General features: G+C 33.6%; 5 protein-coding genes across 6 annotated transcripts; 1 reads left to right on the top strand and 4 right to left on the bottom strand.

Moving 5' to 3' along the window:
* Positions 1-10,662: 10,662 nt before the first annotated feature.
* LOC136408761 (uncharacterized) lies at positions 10,663-11,464 on the bottom strand. The gene is made up of 4 exons (XM_066389906.1): positions 11,321-11,464; positions 11,079-11,263; positions 10,910-11,020; positions 10,663-10,857 (listed from the first exon to the last, which is right to left on the bottom strand). The coding sequence occupies exons 1-4, from the start codon at positions 11,462-11,464 to the stop codon at positions 10,686-10,688; spliced, it is 612 nt and encodes a 203-aa protein (XP_066246003.1). The 3' UTR covers positions 10,663-10,685.
* A 208-nt stretch (positions 11,465-11,672) lies between these two features.
* LOC136408593 (uncharacterized) lies at positions 11,673-12,670 on the bottom strand. The gene is made up of 4 exons (XM_066389669.1): positions 12,317-12,670; positions 12,035-12,219; positions 11,871-11,981; positions 11,673-11,817 (listed from the first exon to the last, which is right to left on the bottom strand). Exons 1-4 carry the CDS (start codon positions 12,470-12,472, stop codon positions 11,700-11,702), a joined length of 570 nt encoding a protein of 189 aa, XP_066245766.1. The 5' UTR covers positions 12,473-12,670; the 3' UTR covers positions 11,673-11,699.
* Positions 12,671-13,279: 609 nt separating this feature from the next.
* Positions 13,280-18,514, bottom strand: LOC136408571 (zinc finger protein 214-like). Its single transcript, XM_066389639.1, has 5 exons — positions 18,257-18,514; positions 17,896-18,198; positions 17,549-17,844; positions 15,510-15,573; positions 13,280-15,459 (listed from the first exon to the last, which is right to left on the bottom strand). The coding sequence occupies exons 1-5, from the start codon at positions 18,356-18,358 to the stop codon at positions 14,617-14,619; spliced, it is 1,608 nt and encodes a 535-aa protein (XP_066245736.1). The 5' UTR covers positions 18,359-18,514; the 3' UTR covers positions 13,280-14,616.
* mRpL9 (mitochondrial ribosomal protein L9) lies at positions 16,291-17,358 on the top strand. Of its 2 annotated transcripts, none has more exons than XM_066389665.1 (4): positions 16,291-16,440; positions 16,500-16,826; positions 16,877-17,077; positions 17,134-17,358. In XM_066389665.1, the coding sequence occupies exons 1-4, from the start codon at positions 16,351-16,353 to the stop codon at positions 17,314-17,316; spliced, it is 801 nt and encodes a 266-aa protein (XP_066245762.1). In that variant the 5' UTR covers positions 16,291-16,350; the 3' UTR covers positions 17,317-17,358. The 2 variants fall into 2 exon arrangements, with proteins under 2 accessions (XP_066245762.1, XP_066245761.1); XM_066389664.1 differs by having other exon boundaries at positions 16,500-16,830; positions 16,881-17,077.
* A 548-nt stretch (positions 18,515-19,062) lies between the features above and the next one.
* Positions 19,063-20,531, bottom strand: LOC136408577 (WD repeat-containing protein 89). The gene is made up of 6 exons (XM_066389645.1): positions 20,334-20,531; positions 20,053-20,282; positions 19,816-20,000; positions 19,489-19,761; positions 19,231-19,431; positions 19,063-19,178 (listed from the first exon to the last, which is right to left on the bottom strand). The coding sequence occupies exons 1-6, from the start codon at positions 20,486-20,488 to the stop codon at positions 19,083-19,085; spliced, it is 1,140 nt and encodes a 379-aa protein (XP_066245742.1). The 5' UTR covers positions 20,489-20,531; the 3' UTR covers positions 19,063-19,082.
* Positions 20,532-21,111: the final 580 nt, after the last annotated feature.

Genomic DNA, 21,111 nt, shown 5'->3' with positions numbered 1-21,111 from the left:
AAAACAAATCAATTGAAGAGCACACGAGAAGAACGATGATAATCTAAAAAGAATAGATGTCCAGAAATCAACTTTTAATGTTAAAAACGTTGAAAAAGCTAGATAAAAATTATTTTAGTTTTTGTAATATACATATTTGGATTCCATTAATTCATTATGTAACTAATTTATAAGGATTTTTTGCGATTAGATCCTCAATTTTTAGATATTACAATTAATATTGTATCAAAACTACCTGTCATTGCGGAGAAGAACAAAGAGACTATGTCTTTTTGTGAAACTTTTATTAAAGAAAAATGCATCCTTACTTCGTCACACAACATGATTGCGTATTTATGTTTTAAATTGCACAAAAATTTCGACTCTTCACTGCAATACTTTACATACTTAACATCTTTCGTATATCTTGAAATTTTTCCTTTGATTCGAGAATCATATCTAAAAAATAACCCTCAGGCTTGTTTGACATTACCTACTTCTGCATTAGCTTTATACAAAAAGTCTGGGAATTTAAATTCTCCAGTTAAATTAAGTTTCAATGGTTTCCCAACGATATTAGCATAGTTTCACAAACCATTATATGAAGAATGATAAAAAGTGAGCCTAGGATGTGTGATCAACACGTAATTTTTTTCTTGGACGAATTGAAAAGGGGCTTTTCTTCTTGTATAGTAGTTGGAGATGTTTTGTTCAAGCTCAAAAATCGTTATGTTTGGCGTCTTCTACATCAAACGATGCCAGTTTTATTCGAGAGAAAGGAACGTAGTACGTTAATCCAGTCAGAAGAAGGCTCCGTTCTTGATTTTTGATTTACCAATCTAAAATCTTTGTCACTCTCCATATAAGAATAACCACGTACAAGAAAAGTAACTTGAATGAACTTTAACCTTCGTAATTAACCACATGGCGCAGGAATCAAAAAACGGTGTAGTTTTTGGGTTGTCCTCCAAATAAATCGCAGAAAATATGGGGCATTTGACGTTTATGAGTGAATAGTGATAGATGAAGTGATGTACAAGAGAGCACATATTGCCCCTTCTTTTTTACCTATTAATTCACTGAATTCATAAAATACATTTTGTTGATTAGCAAATAAACGGGCATTAAACAAATACAGTGATAATTGACGGCTATAATACACGTCAGTGGTAAACATATTATATTAGAAATTGGCAAGTTTTTAAAATAATCCAAACATATACTTAGTTTGAAGTTTGATTTGTTGCCTAGCAGATTTTTTTATTAACGTTTTCTATTCTAAAAATAGTTGTTTTAGCAGGATGCAACTTTTTCTCAACCTCAAGTTTTTCTATTTCATTTTCAAAACGTTTTTTATCCAATTCGCTTGCTTTAGAGAGATTCTATTCTAAATTTTTTAAGACAACTGGAATTTAATCACGTTTGAAGCAAGTATTTTAGATATCCAAGCCCAATGTTAAATACATATTGTATTAAAAATATCTCTACAGTGCGTTCATTTGAAAACTCCTCACCCCAAATATCATATAAACGGAAATACATATAAAAGTACTGAGTAAAGTGGTTTTTCAAGTTGCGAAGGGGAACACTTTTGAGATTATCTACACTAGTGAATGAAAGTATGGAAACATTTTCTTAATTCAAAATATTTATTAAAGCCATTTCAGAAAAACAAAAACTAGTTGTTATTTATTTCAAACAGTCTTCGGAATTTCGTTATTGTCAAAAAAATTGTTTACTTACTGGATGAAAGAAATTCTTGTAATAAGGCGTTTTATTCTTTTCATAAGTACGGAAACATTCAATTCGGTCTTTTTTTAGAATACAATATTATTGGCACTCAATAATTAATTTGAATTTTTGAAGATTAGTGGTTTGTTAAAATGCTAAGTGCAAATATTAGGTCGTGTAGTATGAAATGAGTAGATTCTCGAAATACCACATTCAACTGCGAATAACTTCACTCTAAATCTATATTTGGACTTGACTTTTTTATGTGGAAAAGGCACATTCTTCCTCTTTCGATCAGAGTTTAAAGTGTTAAAAATTATTGAAAACTTTTATTTTTACAAAAATTTTTGTGCAGCCATGCAAAATAGTGAAATTCGTGTGTTAATGAAATATGAGTTCCACCGTGGAACCACAACAGCTCAGACGGCTCGCAATATTAATGATGTGTTTGGTACTGAAGCCACTTCACAGCAAACAGTATCTCGTTGGTTCATGAAATTTCGTTCTGGCAATTTTGACCTAACAAATGAACCACGTGGACGACCTGGAACTCAAGTGGATAACGATTATCTGAAAATGTGGAAGCGTGGTGGAAGCGAATCCACGTCAAAGTGCAAGCGAATTATCGTTAATATTCAGTGTAACCAAAAAAACAATATTGACTCATTTGGCTGAAATTGGTAAGGTGAAAAAGCTGGACAAGTGGGTACCGCATGAGTTGAGCGACATACAGAAAGAACGACGTCTCGAAGCTTGTTCTTTGTTGTGCCGGTATAATAACGATCCATTTTTGAATCGGATTGTTACTTGTGATGAGAAATGGATCCTATATGACAATACCAGACGTTCATCGCAGTGGTTGGATCAAGATGAACCACCAAAACATTGTGCGAAAAAAAAACTTCATCAAAAGAAGCTTATGGTGTCCGTTTGGTGGTCCAACGCAGGTGTCATCCATCACAGCTTCATGAAACCTGGTGAATCGATTACGGCTGATGTCTACTGCCGACAACTGACCGAAATGATGAGGCAACTGACGGTTAAGCAGCCAAGATTAGTCAATCGAAGCGCACCGTTATTGTTGCACGACAACGCTTGGCCACACACCGCACAAGTCACCTTGGCCAAGCTACAGGAGTTGGAATTGGAAACTCTTCGTCATCCACCGTATTCACCCGACTTAGCACCCACTGATTACCACTTCTTTCAAAATTTGGATAACTTCTTGGTAGGGAAAACATTCAACTCCGACGAGGCTGTCAAAGCTGCCTTCCAAGAGTTTATCGACTCCCGGCCTGCAGGCTTTTACAGCAGGGGAATCAATGAACTTCCCGTTAAATGGCAGAAGTTTATTGATAATGGTGGTGCATATTTCGATTGACAATAAAAACATTTCATATGAAAAAAAAATGACTAAAGTTTCAATTCAATTCTACTAATTTCATACTACACGACCTAATATAATATTATAGTACTGATTTAAAGAAAAAAATTATTTCACTGTACCAAAGTGGTACGAAGTAAATTGATATAACAAAATCGCTTAAGATGCTTACGGGTATTATTAGCAAAATTGTTAAAAGATTTTTGACTTGCGGTACTATAGATTCAGCATTTAAAAAAAGGCAGACCACTAAAAACAACTGTAAGAATAGACAGAATTATTATACGAAAATTAAAAACCATCCGAAGAAAACTGCTATTGACATAAATAAAGAGCTAAAGGAGTATCGGGTTGCCGAAGTCTCTGATATAACTATTAGGCGTCGTTTGTTGTCAGCAAATCTCCATGGTAGGGGTGGGGTAAAAAAACCTCTACTTACAAAGCGCTACGGACAGAAGCAAGTACGTTTTGCTAAAGACCATGAAGATTGGACACAAAATCAATGGTCTAATGTCCTCTTTAGTGATGAAAGCAAGTTTAATCTCTTTGGTTGATACTCTATTGGATGTGTTAGACGACTTGTTGGCCAAGGATATGATCCAAAGAATCTTGTTTCCACAGTAAAGCATGGCGGTGGAAACATGATGGTGTGGGGCTGCTTTCGGCGGTCTGGTACGGGTCCACTAGTAAAAATAGAGAGTAGAATGAATGCGCAGATCTATCTTAATATTTTGAAAGATCATTTAATTCCATACGAGGAAAACAATCTGCCATTGTCTTGGATTTTTCAACAGGACAATGACCCCAAACACACATCCCGTTTGGTTAAGAATTGGATTGCTGATCAAAGAATCCGCCTGATGCGCTGGCCTTCGTAGTCACCGGATTTGAACCCTATAGAGAATATTTGGAATTATCAGGACTGCCAAATTAGAAAAAAGAACATTAAAAATTGGACAGATCTTTGGACAGCGTTACAAGAAGAATAGCAACAAATTCCACCTAATTTTTGTGCAAGACTTATGACTATGGGCCGAAGGTGTCGAGCGGTAATTTATGTCAATGGATATCGCACTAAATACTAAATAATTTTTGAATTTCATTTAATTTTCTCCTTATTATAGAAATGTTTCCATACTTTTGTTAGTGCATTATTTTGTTAATTTAAAAAATAAACCAAATTATAAACCATATCAACTATTTTAATCTGATATATATGTATTCCTTATAATGCCTACTATTATTATTGCAACATTATTTTAATAAATCGTTTCTATTTTGGAATCACAACTCAAAATTTAAATTTTTCGATACTTTTATCCGCCACTATACGTAATAGTCACAACTTGCTACTCCACTACTCCACTACCCCCACTTGAATATTTTAAATGGCACCCCCATCGAGTTGTACCTCATATTAAAGGTAATTAAGAGTACAAAATATCGGTGCATTAAGAAACTTAATTTGTCAAAACATTTTCGAAAAATAACGGAAAAACGAAAGACAAGTCAATTTAATGTTATTAATCAGTGGAGCTAAAAACATGAACTTACCGATAACAAATTTGTAGGAATAACATTTTTAGACTTTTTATAATTTAGTATTTTTACATTTAGTACATTTTAGTAATTTTGTCAAATTTAAGTTACTAAATGTTTAAAATGATTTCCATTTTGTGCTAAACGTAAATACAATCTGCTTTTGAATTTCTGTCGGACCCTTTGAAATCGCGTGATTGCCAGGTGAAATGTAAAAACAACAAAAACAAGTATAATGGGTTAGGTATAGAAACATGATAATCATTTTAAAGGAAATTTAATTATCTTTCAGCACATTTTCTAATGTAAAGGACGTTTTATTAAAACAAATACACTTTAGTCACGTTTAGTGTCTAACTTTAAAAGCATTAATTTTGCGCGAGATAAATACAGTTTTTGTGCATGTAGAAAATTCGTAACCTTTTCGGAAACAATCGGCAAATTTTCTGCATTTTGTGAATTCAAATTGCGTTGTAACAGAAGTTTTATCAGGACCTTATTTTGAACAAAAAAATAAGAACAGTAATTCATATTTTAAAACCCGCGAGATAGGTAAAGAAGTTATTAAGTAAAAATAGTAAAAAAGAAATAATATATAGGGTGTTCCATTTAATGTAACAGAGTTGCTACTATTTTTTTATACATATATTCTCTGTGTTGCTGTGCCCTCCTATTTCCTCTGAAAAAATGTAACTGGCAACATTCACAAATTTGCAATCGTCAAAATTTGCGACTCAATCGTAAGAGGCATATTGGGTCATTTTGAAATTTCTTCAACTGAAGCACCAAATTTTTTACATTATTTTTGGACGCCTCGTATATGTTTTGTTACAGAATGATGTGTTTTTTTTAATCAACTGCTAACAAAAAAAAAGCGACATAGCATAATTTTTTCGGCACTTTCAAGGCATTACCTCTTAGAGACGACCTAGCCCTTGACTATGACTTACAAATTAAAAAGGAATTGAAGGAATGTTTCTTCTAAAATTAAGTACAAAAGTTAACCTTTAATTAAACCAGTTTTTAACGCTATACAGGGAAATAGGAAATGCAGTGCAAAAATGTAAAATTTTCTGTTAAAAATCTGTTTATTGGTTTTCAGATTAGTTCCCTTAACTTAAGAACTTACCGAGAAACCACAAGCATCTTGGTCGAAATGATCCATTTTTTAATTGGTAAATACTCCAACTATTTGACTACACACTATTAGAGGGATTTTATTTCATTCATTATAATTTTTAAATTAAATGTAAAATTTAACGAATTCGGGCAAATATCGTTTAAATTTTACAAGTATATTGGAAAGCGAGAAAAAAGATTCTCGTTAGTGGACGGAGGAAAAAGCGACAAGCCGAACTAAGCACAATCATCCTCCATACTAGTTAGAACTTATATAGAACGCATAGATAATGGCGACGTCATTTAAGAGCTGGACGAGGACAAAAAAATCAATATTGTTTTTCTTCTCGCTTCTCACTCCAGAAAAGATGCCCGAGCAATTGGGTTCACACTCGTTCTAATCTGTCCTTGGTTAGCATACGTAAATAAAGAGATGAAACAACGTTCTAAACACTCTCCCTATACTTGAAGTACACCGAAACCTGCCCTATTTGAATTTTTTTCAAATTTGACTTGATTATTGACAGTTATTATAGTTGGAATATTTATAGTTAAATTTTTTTTAAATTGATGTTTTTTAATATTTTTCTCATTTTCAGTATTGTATGATTACTTAAGTCACTAAAGAAACTTTAGATATTTCGTTTTTAGGTTTAAGTCGAACCCAGACATTGCTGTTATATCTTTTAGGGCTCCTGGACTTTTCCAAACATCTCCACCATAACAACCATTATTGAAAACATGAAACCCCCATAGAACTGCAAATTTTAAATTCAAACCAAAAATAAACTCGTAAAACGTTACCAGTGTATTGTAGTTTCAATAAAATGCCTCTTTCTGAGCACTGACACCTCTTTTATTAGCTCCCATTCAATTCTGTAGAAATATATCAATATTGTGCTCCCAAATACCAAATCTATTATCCCCTGAAGGGCACCTCTCATCTGCATATTGTTTTAGGCTTGATTTCTCAGTAATAGAAGTGCAAGAAGTAGCTTCAAGGGAGCCCACTAAACTGGACAAAATCATGAAAGAAGTATTGAAAAACCACAAGCAGGAGATTCACTATTCCTGCAGTCAGTGTGTATTTACCATGACTAATGAGAAACACTATGTAATGCACATGCTGACTACACACACCATATTCAATGAAGAGCTTCGACTAATGAATTTCTGCCATTTGTACAACTACCAAACCATATATAAAGACCAAATGAAGAGACACATTGAGAATTCTCATATAGAAAAAGGTATTAAATTTTCATGTTTTAGATTAGTGGTAAAAATAAGTGTTTGTTGCAGAAAAATTCCATTGCCCTTTTTGCTCTTTCAGCTTCCATCACACGATTAATTTGAGAAAACATATGACACATGAAGACATGTAGGATATGACTTGTACCCATCCACAATGTGACTTTAAAACCAGTTACAAATTTTCACTGCAGAGGCATAAGATTAAAATTCATGGCAATCAATACTCTATTTGCCAATATAAAAACAGGCAAGTTTCATATTCAATTTGAGCTTTAGTTAAATATGAAATAAATCTTAGAAACAGGACAACCATTTAGAGGCATTTGCGAGTAGTGCTTCAGGTTTATGAGATCCACCATTGTAACAAATGCAGCTTTAAAACATTTTATTTGATGACTTTAAAAAGACATAATGCTAAGTAGCATAAGGGGCTAATGCCAAAATATAATTTCACTTTAGTGAAAAAGACCAAAGATCAGCTCACTGCCAAGGAAGAAGAAGAAATTAAGAGTTTGTTTAAGAATAAAAACTAATTTTCTCTATTGGTAAGTGTTTCCTTGTGACTGAGGATGTTTGTTTATTAGTAGATTTATTATTAGTGTTGACCAGGAGAATTTGCACTGTTAATTTCAATTCCTGAGGTTTTTGTTTAAAACTGTCCTCTAATTACCCTAGTCAACAATAATTAACTTTTTTTCTCAACAAGGTATTTATTATGAAAAACTCGCCGAAAAAGTCGAAAATTACCTTAGTTTTTTGTATTACCCACAGTTTTTTTGCTGTAAGACGTAATGTTTTCTACCAAAATATAACAGATGTATTTTACTATTAATTTTAAATGTAGATCAGAATGTAATTTTCGATGTTTTACTGCAATATTTTGTTTCTGGAATATCTCTTAACAATGCCCAGCAATAATCAGCAAACACAGTGACACTCCATTTGCCTTGATGTCGTTTTTCCATAGCAGAGATGTCTTGTTGGATCATTCCCCATGCTCCTCATTTATTCTTCTCAAATTTTCAAGGAAGAAATCGAAGTAAGAGTCCAGAAAGTGAGTTTTGAAAAACATGTTACATCCCATTCCTTTATAAGCATTAAGTAGTTGACTCACAATAGCTTTTTAATTGTCAGCTTTCACTTTTCCAAAAAAAAATTTAAACAATGGAAATAAAACCGCGCCAAGCTCGTAATTCAGTTCCATTCAGCATATTGTCTAATATTTCATCTTTCATTATTTCCTTCATTTGTGGACCCATAAATATACCCTCTTTAATGTTTGCTTCACTAAGTTTTGGAAATTTTTCTCTTAGATACAAGAATCCTCTTCCATTCCCGTCCATTCCTTTAACAAAATTCTTTATGAGCCTTAATTTAATGTGCAAAGAGAAAGTAATATCTTTTTGCAATCAACTAATGGTTCATTTGTAACATTTTTTAATCCCAGGGTTAGTGCCTAACATGATAGCCACTCTTTCTGTACATAATGATGATTTCGCGTACGGCTGTCTCATTCGCAAAAGAAACAACACTATTTGATATACCCCGAGGAGGGCTACCACTTTTAAATCTTCACATATGACCTACCCATATTGTTTATAACGGATATGTTCTATAAAAACTCGCATGTTTTCGTATAATTGCTTCATATGAACTGCATGAGCTATAGGTACAGATGAATATTTATTAATGTGAATCAAGACCGCCTTTAAACTAAGTTTGAAAGAATTAATAAATGGGCGCTAAGCATTTGGACCATGTTTCTATCCTAATGCTTTAAACAAATTATTAACATTTTAGCAATATATTAAATCCCCTTCTTGAAGAAAGCAATGTGTGAAGTATTTTTGGCGTTTTCGGAAGAAAATTATGTTATTGTAGAGAACATTCCATCTTTTTAATCTAAATACTAAAAGTTCTGTCTACATTTTTGATAGATTTAAATTTCGAATTAAATCATTAAGTTCGCTCTATAAAATCAGATGCGGTGATGCTGAACAGTCTGGTAAGTTAAATAAAGAATCGGTTGTCCATTCCATTACGTTATCTGAATCACTTGAACCATTAGTGGATTCTAGTTCTCTTTCATCCAATATCCAAAATTCTAGTGGTTTTGGAATAGGAAGTTCATTTAAAAGTAACTTCTCCGCACACAACAAAAACTGTCGGCACTATTTATGCACCATCTAGGCATTGTATTTAAAGTTAGCCGCAGTCATAGTAAATTAAAAAACATAAATGAATCTAGAACTCATAATATTTTAGTGTTCAACACATTGAAAATATAACCGATTTGGAAACCTAACTCGTCTACTAATCGTAGTACGTCTACTAATAAACGCAATATGATCACAAAGCGTATACTGTTTAGACGTAATAAATAGAAACAGACTTGTCTTAACAGGATATATGGATCACCATATACAAGGTGTCCCAGTTTGTTTCGGACAAATTGATATTGGAGATAGATCTTATCATTTTAAGCAAAAAAAATTCATATGAATATGGGTCCGATCTCGATTGGTAGCGGAATTACAGAATGTTAAAATTTAAGGAAAAAATAGGTTTTTATTTTATTGTACTTGACCTATTACAAATAGGCCCTTCAAATTTTATATATGTACATATTAGGTAATAGGTGCTGCTTAAAACGATAGTAAATTTCCTCCAATTACTATACAGGGTATTGCATTTTCCGAGGTTTTAGTTCATAAAATTTTTTCAAAAAATTTGATCATACGCCACTGATGAATTTTTATTTTTTTTTTAACTTCTCCCATCTATTACCTAAATTTTTTCTCTCTTAGTTTTTGTTCGAATTCTGTTTGATTTCCTCATAAATGAATTAATTTATAAATTCAGTCAAATCTACAGACATGAAGAAGCTCATACTATTTTTCCAATTGAAGAATCCATACATAAAGTGTATGTCCACATATTCCAAATTGGTATATTGAAAAGGCATTACAAAAACAAAAATTAATTATTGACAATAACAAAAACAACGATAAATTAATAATAATAACTATAATAATAAATATCAATCAAATTGAAAATAAATGTGCAAAATCAGAATGATTACTATCAAAATTTTCCATCAGAATTTAACATACTGATTTTCCATGGTAACAACAATGCAAAGAGATCAGTGAATCGTCGACACCCTAATCGCAAAGCACTTCAAACAATTCATCAACAAATACGGAAAAGTGGTAATGGTTGAAACTAATTGGAGGAAATTTACTCTCGTTTTAAATAGCACCTATTACCTAATATGCATATCAAATTTGAAGGGTTTATCTGTAGTAGGTCAAGCACAATAAAATAAAAACCTATTTTTTTTCTTAAATTTTAACACCCTGTAACTCCGCTATCGTTCAAAACCGGACCCATATTCATATGAATTTTTTGCTTAAAATGATTAGGTCTATCTCCCATATCAATTTGTCCGAAATAAACCCAGACACCCTGTATGTCGGGACAGGATGCAATATAAGAAAATTTGCGTGTTGTAAATTATAACTATGCATATTACAGAATATCTATAGAAAGATTATATTTTCAGATTTGATTTCAGGGTATTAAAATGCATTAGAAACGCCTAAACATTGTCATGTTACAAAATCTATATTTATCAGTGTTATTAAAGTGAGTGAAAATTCTTTATTGATTCTACCTCCTATTGTGAGATACTTTGAGAGAGTTCTCCAAGGGAAGTTTCAGTAATGAAATTATTCCCCGCAGGGTAGGATTGAATAAAAATATTTAGCAAAGAAACAGGGCACACATTAAAACTTTCCTTCTCGCATTCGTTGCCATATTGCCTCAGCTCCTCTTCACCTACAAAGATCCTAAAAAACTAGCATTTAAAGGCGTCCGGGTATGGTAACGACTATCACCTACCCGAACAAAACCTGAACCATATCCTTGATCATTGAATGCCGTCTCTCTCGTATAAACTGTTCAGTCTCGCATATGAGCCTGTTTACGCACGCTCTGCCATTGAGCCCCAATCTAAAACCCGTCACTTAAAATCCCTTCAATTTGTTTAAAATAATAAATCTTCATATACAAGGTCATAAAGTCCTCTAAATGCTCGTACAAGTTTCTCCTTTCCATAACGTGCCTCTTGACTTTTTTATTCGGTCTAAAAAAGTTTATATCGGTGGCTACAGCAAAAGGAATGTCCATTTCATAGACTGTGTTCCATGTTAAGGGCTGGTAGCGCAACAGTGGTTTAGTGCAGGTGAAATTTATCTGCAGGATAAATCTGCATATTTGAGTAGTGAAGATGAATAATGTTAAGATACATACCACAAAGTTGCTGCCTTTGGGCCATTGCACGTAGCGCTTTCTACGTGAAAGAAAAACGTTTTTTCTCTGGAAGCTTGTAACATTAGCAGATTGAGCGCTAAGAGCGATGATAGACGAAAATAGGGTCAGGTATATCAACCTCATTGTTAAAGTGTGAAAGAAGTACTGTTAAAACTGCTTTTTGCACGATATTCAAACCAATGTTTTCTAGTTTAATTAGCGCTGCGAAGATTTACAATACACTGCATTAGACCGGAGTTATACGATTTGTTATGGGTGTAGAGGAAATGAAGAAATGAATTTTAGCCAAAAAGGTGTATAAAATTTATTTTAGAATTCAATATTTTCAGTATTGGGGTATAAGGCCGATATTTCACTTTTAACTTGTCGGTTTCGTACGAGAATTAATAAATACATCCAGCAAAGATAGAGGGCAAAGCTGAAAGCTTTCCTGTTGGCACTTATAACCTGAAAGTTCAATTTCCTGCAGATTGGACCTGTAGAAAATTAGACAACAATTTCATTACACCAAAAACCTGCATTGACTCACCCAAAAAGCACCTTGACAAGGTCCCTTAACATCGACTTTCCTGAGGTTTCAATAAAAGTTTGAGATTCGCACAAAAGCTTATTGACGCAAGCGCCCCCGTGTAGCCCCATTCTGAAATCATATCACTCTCAGTGATCACCCTGTGTATAGTACACCTTAATTACGAAATTGTCACAAAATCCTCCAACTGCTGGAACAAATATTTTCTTTCCTCCACATGTCTCTTGGTTTTTTTGTTATCGGAGAAAATGTCTTCTACGTTGGCAAAAGGGACGTCGAATTCATACACGGTAGTGAATAAACTCATAGGCTGAGTGCGCAGTAAGGGTTTAATTAAAGAAAAGCTTACCTAAAGGTTTAAAGTAAAAGTCGGGTGTGTAATTTTTTATAATAATTAATAATAATTAATTATATATATATTTTTTACTTTTTTTTACTACACTCACCACAAAATTGCTGTTTTTCGGCCACTTCACAAATCGTTTTTCGCGCGACAGGAAAATGTTCTTTCGATTAAATTTGGTGACATTACCGCTGTTGGACACAATTGGGATTATAAAGGCAATAATAAGTGCTGAATAGTAAGACTTGAGGATCTTCATGTTTGTGTTTGGTGTATTAAAGTGGTGTGTTTATTTAGCGCACCTTAAGTAAATACTAAAAATACATCATGTGATTCCAGTGGAGTTTTCCAAGTACAATTAACGCCAGGGATAAATAAATAACTGTTGAGAATTCAATTATCGGTATTTTGCTGTAAATAACAAGCGGAAGTAAAAGCGCACATGTAAATTCCAGTTGTGGTTCAGGCAAGGGGGTAAATTCTTCTTGAGCGCTGAGAAATTCAGAATTTTTCTATCGATATCACCTCAATTATTTCTCAAGGTAACGATTTTCCATCTAAATTTTTATTGGACCCAGCGAAATCACTTCTAATGAAATGAGGTGTTTGTAGCTTCAAATGCGATTCTCCTGTGCCACTGTTCCTTATCAACTAAACCGAAAATTTCAGAATTTTATTCCTTAATACCGAAGATTCATTTGGGCAATTACAGCTTTTCAATAATTTCTTTAGTAGTAATGTTACGGAAATTTCTTGCCTCAACAAATTCAATTCATCTTCAGCACCGATTCCTAAATACTAAGGCAATTTAGTACTGCAAAATTCATTGGCGCTAATAATTTAATTGCACAGTTAAAATTTTCCCTTTCTTGTGTAGTAACTATAAAGATGTTTATAGACTTCCGTAAGTCACAGTTTGCTAACCAATCAAGCTGAGCAAAATTCGTTGATGCAGATGGCCTGTATAAATTCGTCAAAAGAATTCATTGGTGCGGATAGTCTTTGAAACTAAATTAATTATTAACATAAATAGTTGTTAGATACACAGCAAATAATACTCACTGCCTTCTAGAAACGACCATATATTACTGGATTCTCCACAACTAAAAAGATGAATATTTTCTACCTGCGTTATTTACGGCTAACACCAGAATTTATAAGTATCAAAATAAATACAATATACCACACGGTCTATTTCAGCAATTACAAATTTTAAAAAAGTTCCTTTTTTGCAGTGACTTTGAAGACGTTTATCGACTTATCAAATGCGACTCAACTACTCCACTGATTCCTAACTGTTCAAACCGAAAATTTCACGATTTATACCCAATATGTTCACGATTATTTACTCCAAAATTCATTTATACAGATGGTCTATTTGGACAATTATAAATGTTCAAAACTTCCCTTTCGTTTATTTTAAAGTAGTAATTTTAAAGCGGTTTGTCGACTCATCAAATGCAATTCCCCTACGCCACTGTTTTATAACCAATCAAACTGAAAATTAAAAAAAAAATTCAATTAAATAAAACTGTTCTTAATTCTTAGTTCTTGCTAAAAGCAAATGCCACAAGGCTTATTGTGAAGTAAGTACCATTTGAAGTAATTGTGTTGAACGTGAAGTCACAATAATCCTTCTGGAAATTACACAGGCACATCTCTATGCCTATCATTATTTAGAATGAATAATTACGCTTGTTTCAGTAAAAAGGAGAACCGATTCTGGACTATCAGAAATATGAGCAGTGTACAGATCACGCATTCTTGCATACAGGGTGTTTCTGAATAAATGGTAAAAGTTTTAATGAATGGGTGAATCCTGAGCCAAATTTAAGACGAAAAGTTCATATAAAGACATGTCCAAAAATGAGTGCTCAAGACCCATCAATCCGCATCACCCCGTATATGAAATCAAAGCCCGAAAATTTCTAGTTATAGGAAACACTCAGCGTATGATATGTACAAATTTTCAATAAGTTTCGATAAAAAATAAACAAGTAATTTAAAAAAACGATAAAAAAGGCGTTTTTAAATATCCTGTAAATCAAAGACAAAGCATTTTTGGACATGTCTTTATATGAACTTTTCGTCTTAAATTTGGCTCAGAATTCACCCATTAAAATTTTTACCATCTATTCAGAAGCATCCTGCATATTTTTGACAATTTTAACTATTTCATATACTCCGGAATCGATTTTCTTTGACCGTTGAAATACTCGTAGGCCAAAAAATTCTTCCAGCAATTTTTCATTTGGCTTGTTGAGAGGCACATTTCCTTAAAACAATAATAAAACCCCCCTTATATATGTATATCCCCTTAAATCTATCATTGGTTTATTCTTCTATATCAATAATTATCTAATCTAGGAACACGACGGCATTTACTTCTATTCTGCTTGAGGATTAACGCACGCTTACAGACATCCCCATCCCCTTAAGACACTTCTTCTTCAAGTGATAATTTAACTTCGATTTATCCGCGTACTTTTTCTTGCACATAAAACACTCAAACTCCTTTTGTCCCGTGTGCAGGGTCATATGACTAGCCACAATCGACTTCTTAACAAATCTCTTCCCACATATCGGACACTCATATGGCTTGTCCCCCGTGTGCGTCTTTTCATGGTTACTCAACCCTGAATGGTGCAAAAACTGCATCCCACAGCTGGTGCAAGTGTATGGATTTTTTCCAGCGTGCGCCAATTTGTGCACCTTTAAATTCATGGTGTGCCTAAAAGTCTCCCCACATAAATCACACTCGTGCGGTTTGTCCCCAGTGTGTATCTCCATGTGCGAATGCAAGTTGTACTTGGTGGCAAACCATTTCAGACAAACCTCACACTGAAATTCTTTGATACGCACAGACTCTGAATGGCCAATTATGTGCTTCTTTAAATTAGATTTTTGGCCGAAAGTGTGACCGCAAATGTCGCAGGTGTAGGGTCGTATGCCTTGATGCGTTTTATAGTGACTGTTTAGGTTGGATTTGGCAGTAAATGTTTTGGGGCATTGATCGCATTTGAAAGGTCGTTCTCCGGTGTGGCGGCTTCGGATGTGCTTCTCCATTATGTGCTTTTGGGAATAGCGCATTTGGCAATAAGGGCACTCAAACCGTTTCTCGCCAGTGTGGTTTAGTTTGTGTCTCTGCATGTTCCACAAGGTGGAGAATGATTTATCGCAAATGTCGCATTTTAAGTCGCAAGGCCCGGATATGCGTGTGTGTGTTTCTTGGTCTAAATTGTTGCCCTGAAAATCAATACGTATAATTGTGCATATTTCGCATTATAAAAAAATACCTGACTAGGAATTGTGTTACCGTTGTTTATTCTTATTAAGCCAATGCCCGCTTGAAGCAAAAACCTGTAACAAGGAGAGAGAAATTTTTAATTCAACTAAAGTATTACTTAAAAATTTTCCAACACAACTCGTTTCATATACGAAAGTGAACTGAATTTTAAAAGGTTTTGCAATAAACAAAGTCAGCAGTTTTATAAATAAATAATTATCTATTGTATAAGAAGCTCAACCAACCACTTAATATAGGAGGTACCTGCAAAGATTTTTCATGTCTTTGTTCAACTCGCTTTTGCTAAAAATTCAAGGTTTCACAAGCGGATTTTTTTATGTTAAAAAGATTGGGAGACTTGCGGTCTCGGCCTGAAAATAAAGGTGTGGTAAAAAATAATGATGAAATGAGACCGTGTTTTACTAATTATTACTAAGTAAATAAGTTTTACATCTCCTTTCCAATATTATAAGTTTTATTGGGTAAATAGTTAGGTAAAGTTCATATTTATTCACTAAACCATAACTTCTCGTAACTAAATCAATCATAATTATTTCTTCTCTAGATATTATAGTATTTTCAAAACACGATAAAAAATAATCAAAAATATACTATTTAAAAGTATGGCTCTGATATAGTTTCAGTATTAACTTTTTAATGCGAATCTGCGTCGGACTATTGTTACTTCTTGCATAATAATATACAAAAAACCTCTTTTTTAGCCATAATATACATGGCAGATTTAACCGACGGACAGTGTCATGACATAACCTCACTCATTAAGGATTAGTTTTATTAGTTGCTAACATATTTGTCAGGAACTCGTAAATACTTCTTGACCACTGAAGAAAATGTGGAAAAATTGCATCTCCACGCTAACCAGAACCCTAACTGACAGCACTCTTTTAACCAAACCGCTCCTCTTAAGGGAACAAATACGCGTGAGTATCCTCAATTCGTCGCAAAATTCCCGTCTCTGAATCTTAAATTTATTCTCCAGACCACTTTTATCCTCAAAAGAAGGCACGTAGCACCACTACACAAGAAAAATCTAAGTCCCAAAAAACTAAGAAACAGATTTTATATTTATGACCTGGTAAAAGACACCAACACTGAGTCCCCTAAACCTATAGATGTGATATTAACTACATTCGTTGATGGACTAGGGAATATCGGCGAAAAAGTATCTGTTAAGCCTGATTATGCTTATAACCGTCTGCTTTTGCCTGGCCTAGCAGTGTATGCCACCCCAGAAAATTTAGAAAAATATAAGCATTTTAGTGCAGATTTGGAAAAGATTCAATATAGCTCGCCAAATGCTTTGATAGTAAGTTTATTTGTGAATAAACAATTTGAAACTAATTTTGTGAGAATTAGATAGCAAACATATTGTCTCGAGTTGTTTTGTCGGTGGTGATGAACAAAGAACACCCTTGGACAATTAAGCCTTGGCATATAAAAGTCTCCTTTAGGAAGTGTTGCTATATTGTACCAGAGGAGGCAATTACTTTGCCTGAAAAACTCATCACTGGTCCAGACATGAATTTAGAAAATAAGGAATTTTTTGTTACAGTCACAGTAAGACTTATCATTTTTTTCTATTTAATAATGTGTGTATAAGAGCTTGTTTGTAGATTAATAAAACTGAGAAGGTTAATGTCAGATGTAAACTGCACCACTGGAGCACTGAGATAGCTGAGCGGATACCACATATTCATAATTTTTGGGAAGACGAAGTAGAACCGATTTATCCAGAATTTGCAGATGTGTTGAAGGAGTTGCCTAAAAAGGCAAGGAAGGTTGAGAATAAAGTTTAAATAAAGCTCTTTAATATAAAACAAAATGTACTTACCTGTTAAGATTTTTCATTGAACTGCTACACAAACACAGTAGAAAGTAATAGAAGGTAAAAGAAAATACATAATGGCGAAATCTTATACAACTACCCCTAAGTATAAGGGTTAATATTGTGCTCCCAAAAAATTTATGTAAGTAAATCTGCCTACGTTAGCTCCTGTAGACATCCTTTAACTCAAACTTAATACTTACTCTTCCATTTTAACATTAATCTGCTCCTCCTTAACCACAATTCCAGCTTCCTCATCCTCCATCAAAGCTTCATCATCCACCTCACTCTTCACATGTACTCCACTCATGTCAAATGATTTTTTTACAAGTCTTTCTGCCACTACTGCACATAAATCCACAGTCTCATCACCTCTTTGTAACTTGTGACATCTCAGTTCTTCTTCAATGTCCAAACAGGCTCTTTTTAATTGGTGAAGTTTTTGCAAATAACCCAGACATTTTTTGCACATTACTGGATCTCTGGATAATGACAAGTCCTAAAGCCAACATTAAAGGAATAAGGACACTTAAGAAGTGTGAGAGCATACCAGTTCTGGAAGGCACATTAGGAGCATGCTATCCAGATAGGCGTCCGGGTTGGAAGGGATTAATACTGTAAAGGATTCGCAGTCAATGGGCCCTAAACACGTACGACAAATCTGATCTTTGGTTGAATTTTTTTTGCAGTTCCCGAGAATTTCTTTTACAGTTAATTTTAGTTTCTCTTTGCCCATTCCTTTTAAAAGCAACTTCTGTTGAGAGTCATAACATCTTAGCTTGAACTTATTGAGTTCGTCTATCAAATTAGAACAATTGTAACAAATAACAGGGTTTGCAGTAACATCCAGTTCCTGCAAAAGGGTAAAATTGCAAATACTTTTGAGAAATGTATTTAAAAAAGTTCCTTACCGCCTCTGGAATGACGTTGTTGATTATGCATTTATAAGGCTCTGAAACTTTTGAGAAGGTCTTTTCCTCCAATAGATTCAAACAGAGGCGACAGACTTCCATGTTGTAAAGGGTCTATGTTGAGCTAAAGTCGAAATGGTTTTACAAGGAATTTTGTTGGAAATAAGGAGGTTTTCATTTCCTTGAAATGGAAGCTCCTATTGATTTATTAGATGAGAAGTTTGGGGTTTAAAGCAAGAAAATCGGAAACTTAAGAAAATCTATTGATATTTTTGATAGAATTTTTTTTGTTGTTGTCATTGTCAAAAGTGTCAGAATATGTCAGAAAGGTAGCGTCTTTCAACAAAGAAGATTCCAATATGGCGCCTGGGACTAAACTCTTTGAAGTTTTGACCTAAATAACTCTAAAAATAAACATAAAAATAGTACTGTAAAGACCAAATAACTTATGATCGCAGAAGACGTGGTGAAATCGCTTTTGATAGGTATCTTCTGTTGTGAGTGAACTCGCAGTGTTTCTTTAAAAAACATAAGATCAATGTGAGTGGTCAGTCAGTATCACGTTGCGCACTTCATTCCTTCGTTAAATGAGGTAATAAAGGAAGCATTTTAAGGCAAATCAAGAAATATGTTATGTTATTTACTTCAAAATTAAACTTAACTTTTTTTTACAAAAATAATGACAAGAAATTTTTTGCGTTCATAGAAAGCATAGGACAACAATATTAACCTCTATAAGCTATAATACCTTATCTGGCATAATTTCCATTTAATTAATTTCTATCTTTTTATTAAATTATTCAACATTTTAAATTAAATAAAATCTTTATTTTCGCTGAATTGATGTTAAACTTATTTGTGACAAATCTAATTTCCAAAAATCCAATTGTCCTTTTTCCCCGCCAGTGATAAATAAATTTGTCTGAAATAAATTTTTTTTAAGCATATCATTTTATGTTACACAGAAAACTCACATGTTCATTTGCATAACTGGCCCTTACTCTCTGTCTATTCCCCATAAATTCCCAACTTGGCAATATTTTGTCATTAAAAATTATCAGACTCCTTAGCAGTCCACTTTCAGAAGCATTCCAATAACTGCACAAAACCAACAAAAGTCCCCTGATATTATGACATTTTACAATATAAGTATCTTCATAGCTAGTATAGGGTTTCTGCAAGAATCCATGTGAAACTGTCACAATCATGCTTTTAGCAATATTTTTGTTTACCTGAATTCTCTCAGCAATTTCTCTCCTAGTTATCCTTTTATAGGGCTCAGCTCCATCTAAATCCCACAACTGCAAAACACTTTGTGTAGTAATGCAGCTTATTCTCCATTTATTCTCTTCCTCAAACCAAAGCAAATTATCAACAAAGGCCTCAGTATTCAAGCATTCTTGTAAAGCATCATCCTCATTTTGTTCAGATAAATCATATACATTGATTAAGCCATCAGTAGACCCAGACATCAGTTTATTACTGTCAGTGGGGTGAAATTGGACCTTTAAATTACCTTCATTTGTTACCTAATAATACTTTTACAAGCACAAAAATACCTGACTTATATCATCAGTATGTGATTGCCAATAGCCTCCCAACAATTCCACATTCCTAACGTCCCAAAAGAGAATAAAAGCATCTCCAGCAACTAATTCAGTACCAGCTGCTAGCAATCTATCACAGGGTGACACATCAAAAGAATTTAAAGATTTAGGTTGGCTTTTCTCATCTAAAGTCGTATCTTCAATTATAAACACTTAAGAAGATAAACTTCACTAACATAGAGACTCTACCTTTAAATGTAACTGTTGAACTTTTAGGGTCTCGTAGATCCCACAATTTCACAGTACCGTCATTTGATGTTGTGTACAACAAGTTTTGGTTTAAAGGGCTAAATTTGCAATTAACTATTTTCTGTTTATGTTCCCTTAATTGACAAATTTTCACAAGCTCATTATCTGTTAAAGCAAAAACGTCGGTGGAGAAGTCTGAAAGAGCGGCAGCAATAAATGGATGCGTTTCACTGAAATTTTGAGGGGAATAAATGGAGGCGTCGTTTAGGGACTTTAGTTACCTTGTAGCTGAGATATCTAGAATATATTTGTCATCTAAAGACCGAGAGTGCAAGTGTTCGCACAAGGGGAAAGTAGAATCCATTTCTTCTGTTTCTCCTGTGGTGTTACCTTTGGGGTCAAATGAGTTTCCATTAGTTACAGTGTCTTCCTTCATTGTGCTATTATTTCTGACGGTTTTTTGGTTAAGTTTTAAATTTACAGGTTTTTTAATCATAAGTTTCGTGGGGTGGAAACAAAGTGTGTGCGCTCGGAAGAGAGGTTATGTTTTGTTATTTAAATTAAGGGATTTATTTGAGATATCGATGAGACGTCACTCGGATTACCTTGGAGGAATAATGGCATTCGGGGTTAAGAATGTAAAGAATGTGTAACATAAAAAATAAATTGAATATTTATTTGAGAAGGTTCTGAAGTTCATAAAGGAGTGATTGAACCATGACTCATTTCATATTTTTGTTATATATTTAGCCCGGAAAAATCACTTATCATATATTAATTTTTATTGAAATTTAGGGTCCACTTTATGAAATATAAATTAAACAATTCAATCTTTCTGAAAAAAACGTTGAGCATCAGCTATTTTTTGGCACTAATATTTTCAAATGCCTTTTATTCGTTGTTTTTATTTTGGGCTATGATAGTTCTCTTTCTACCAGAGCAGCGAAACTATTCGTATTAAATAATCCGTGCCAATGCATGAGTGGCCGCCATTTTTCGAACTTTTGTTTCTAATATGGCGATCCTGAATTTAATTTAAAAACAGCGATTTTGCAGCAA

The sequence above is a fragment of the Euwallacea similis genome, chromosome 4 (genome assembly GCF_039881205.1).
Source record: "Euwallacea similis isolate ESF13 chromosome 4, ESF131.1, whole genome shotgun sequence".
In the NCBI taxonomy this organism is placed as follows: domain Eukaryota; kingdom Metazoa; phylum Arthropoda; class Insecta; order Coleoptera; family Curculionidae; genus Euwallacea; species Euwallacea similis.
The sequence above is the reverse complement of the archived record's forward strand: the minus strand, read 5'-3'. Positions and strand labels throughout refer to the sequence as shown.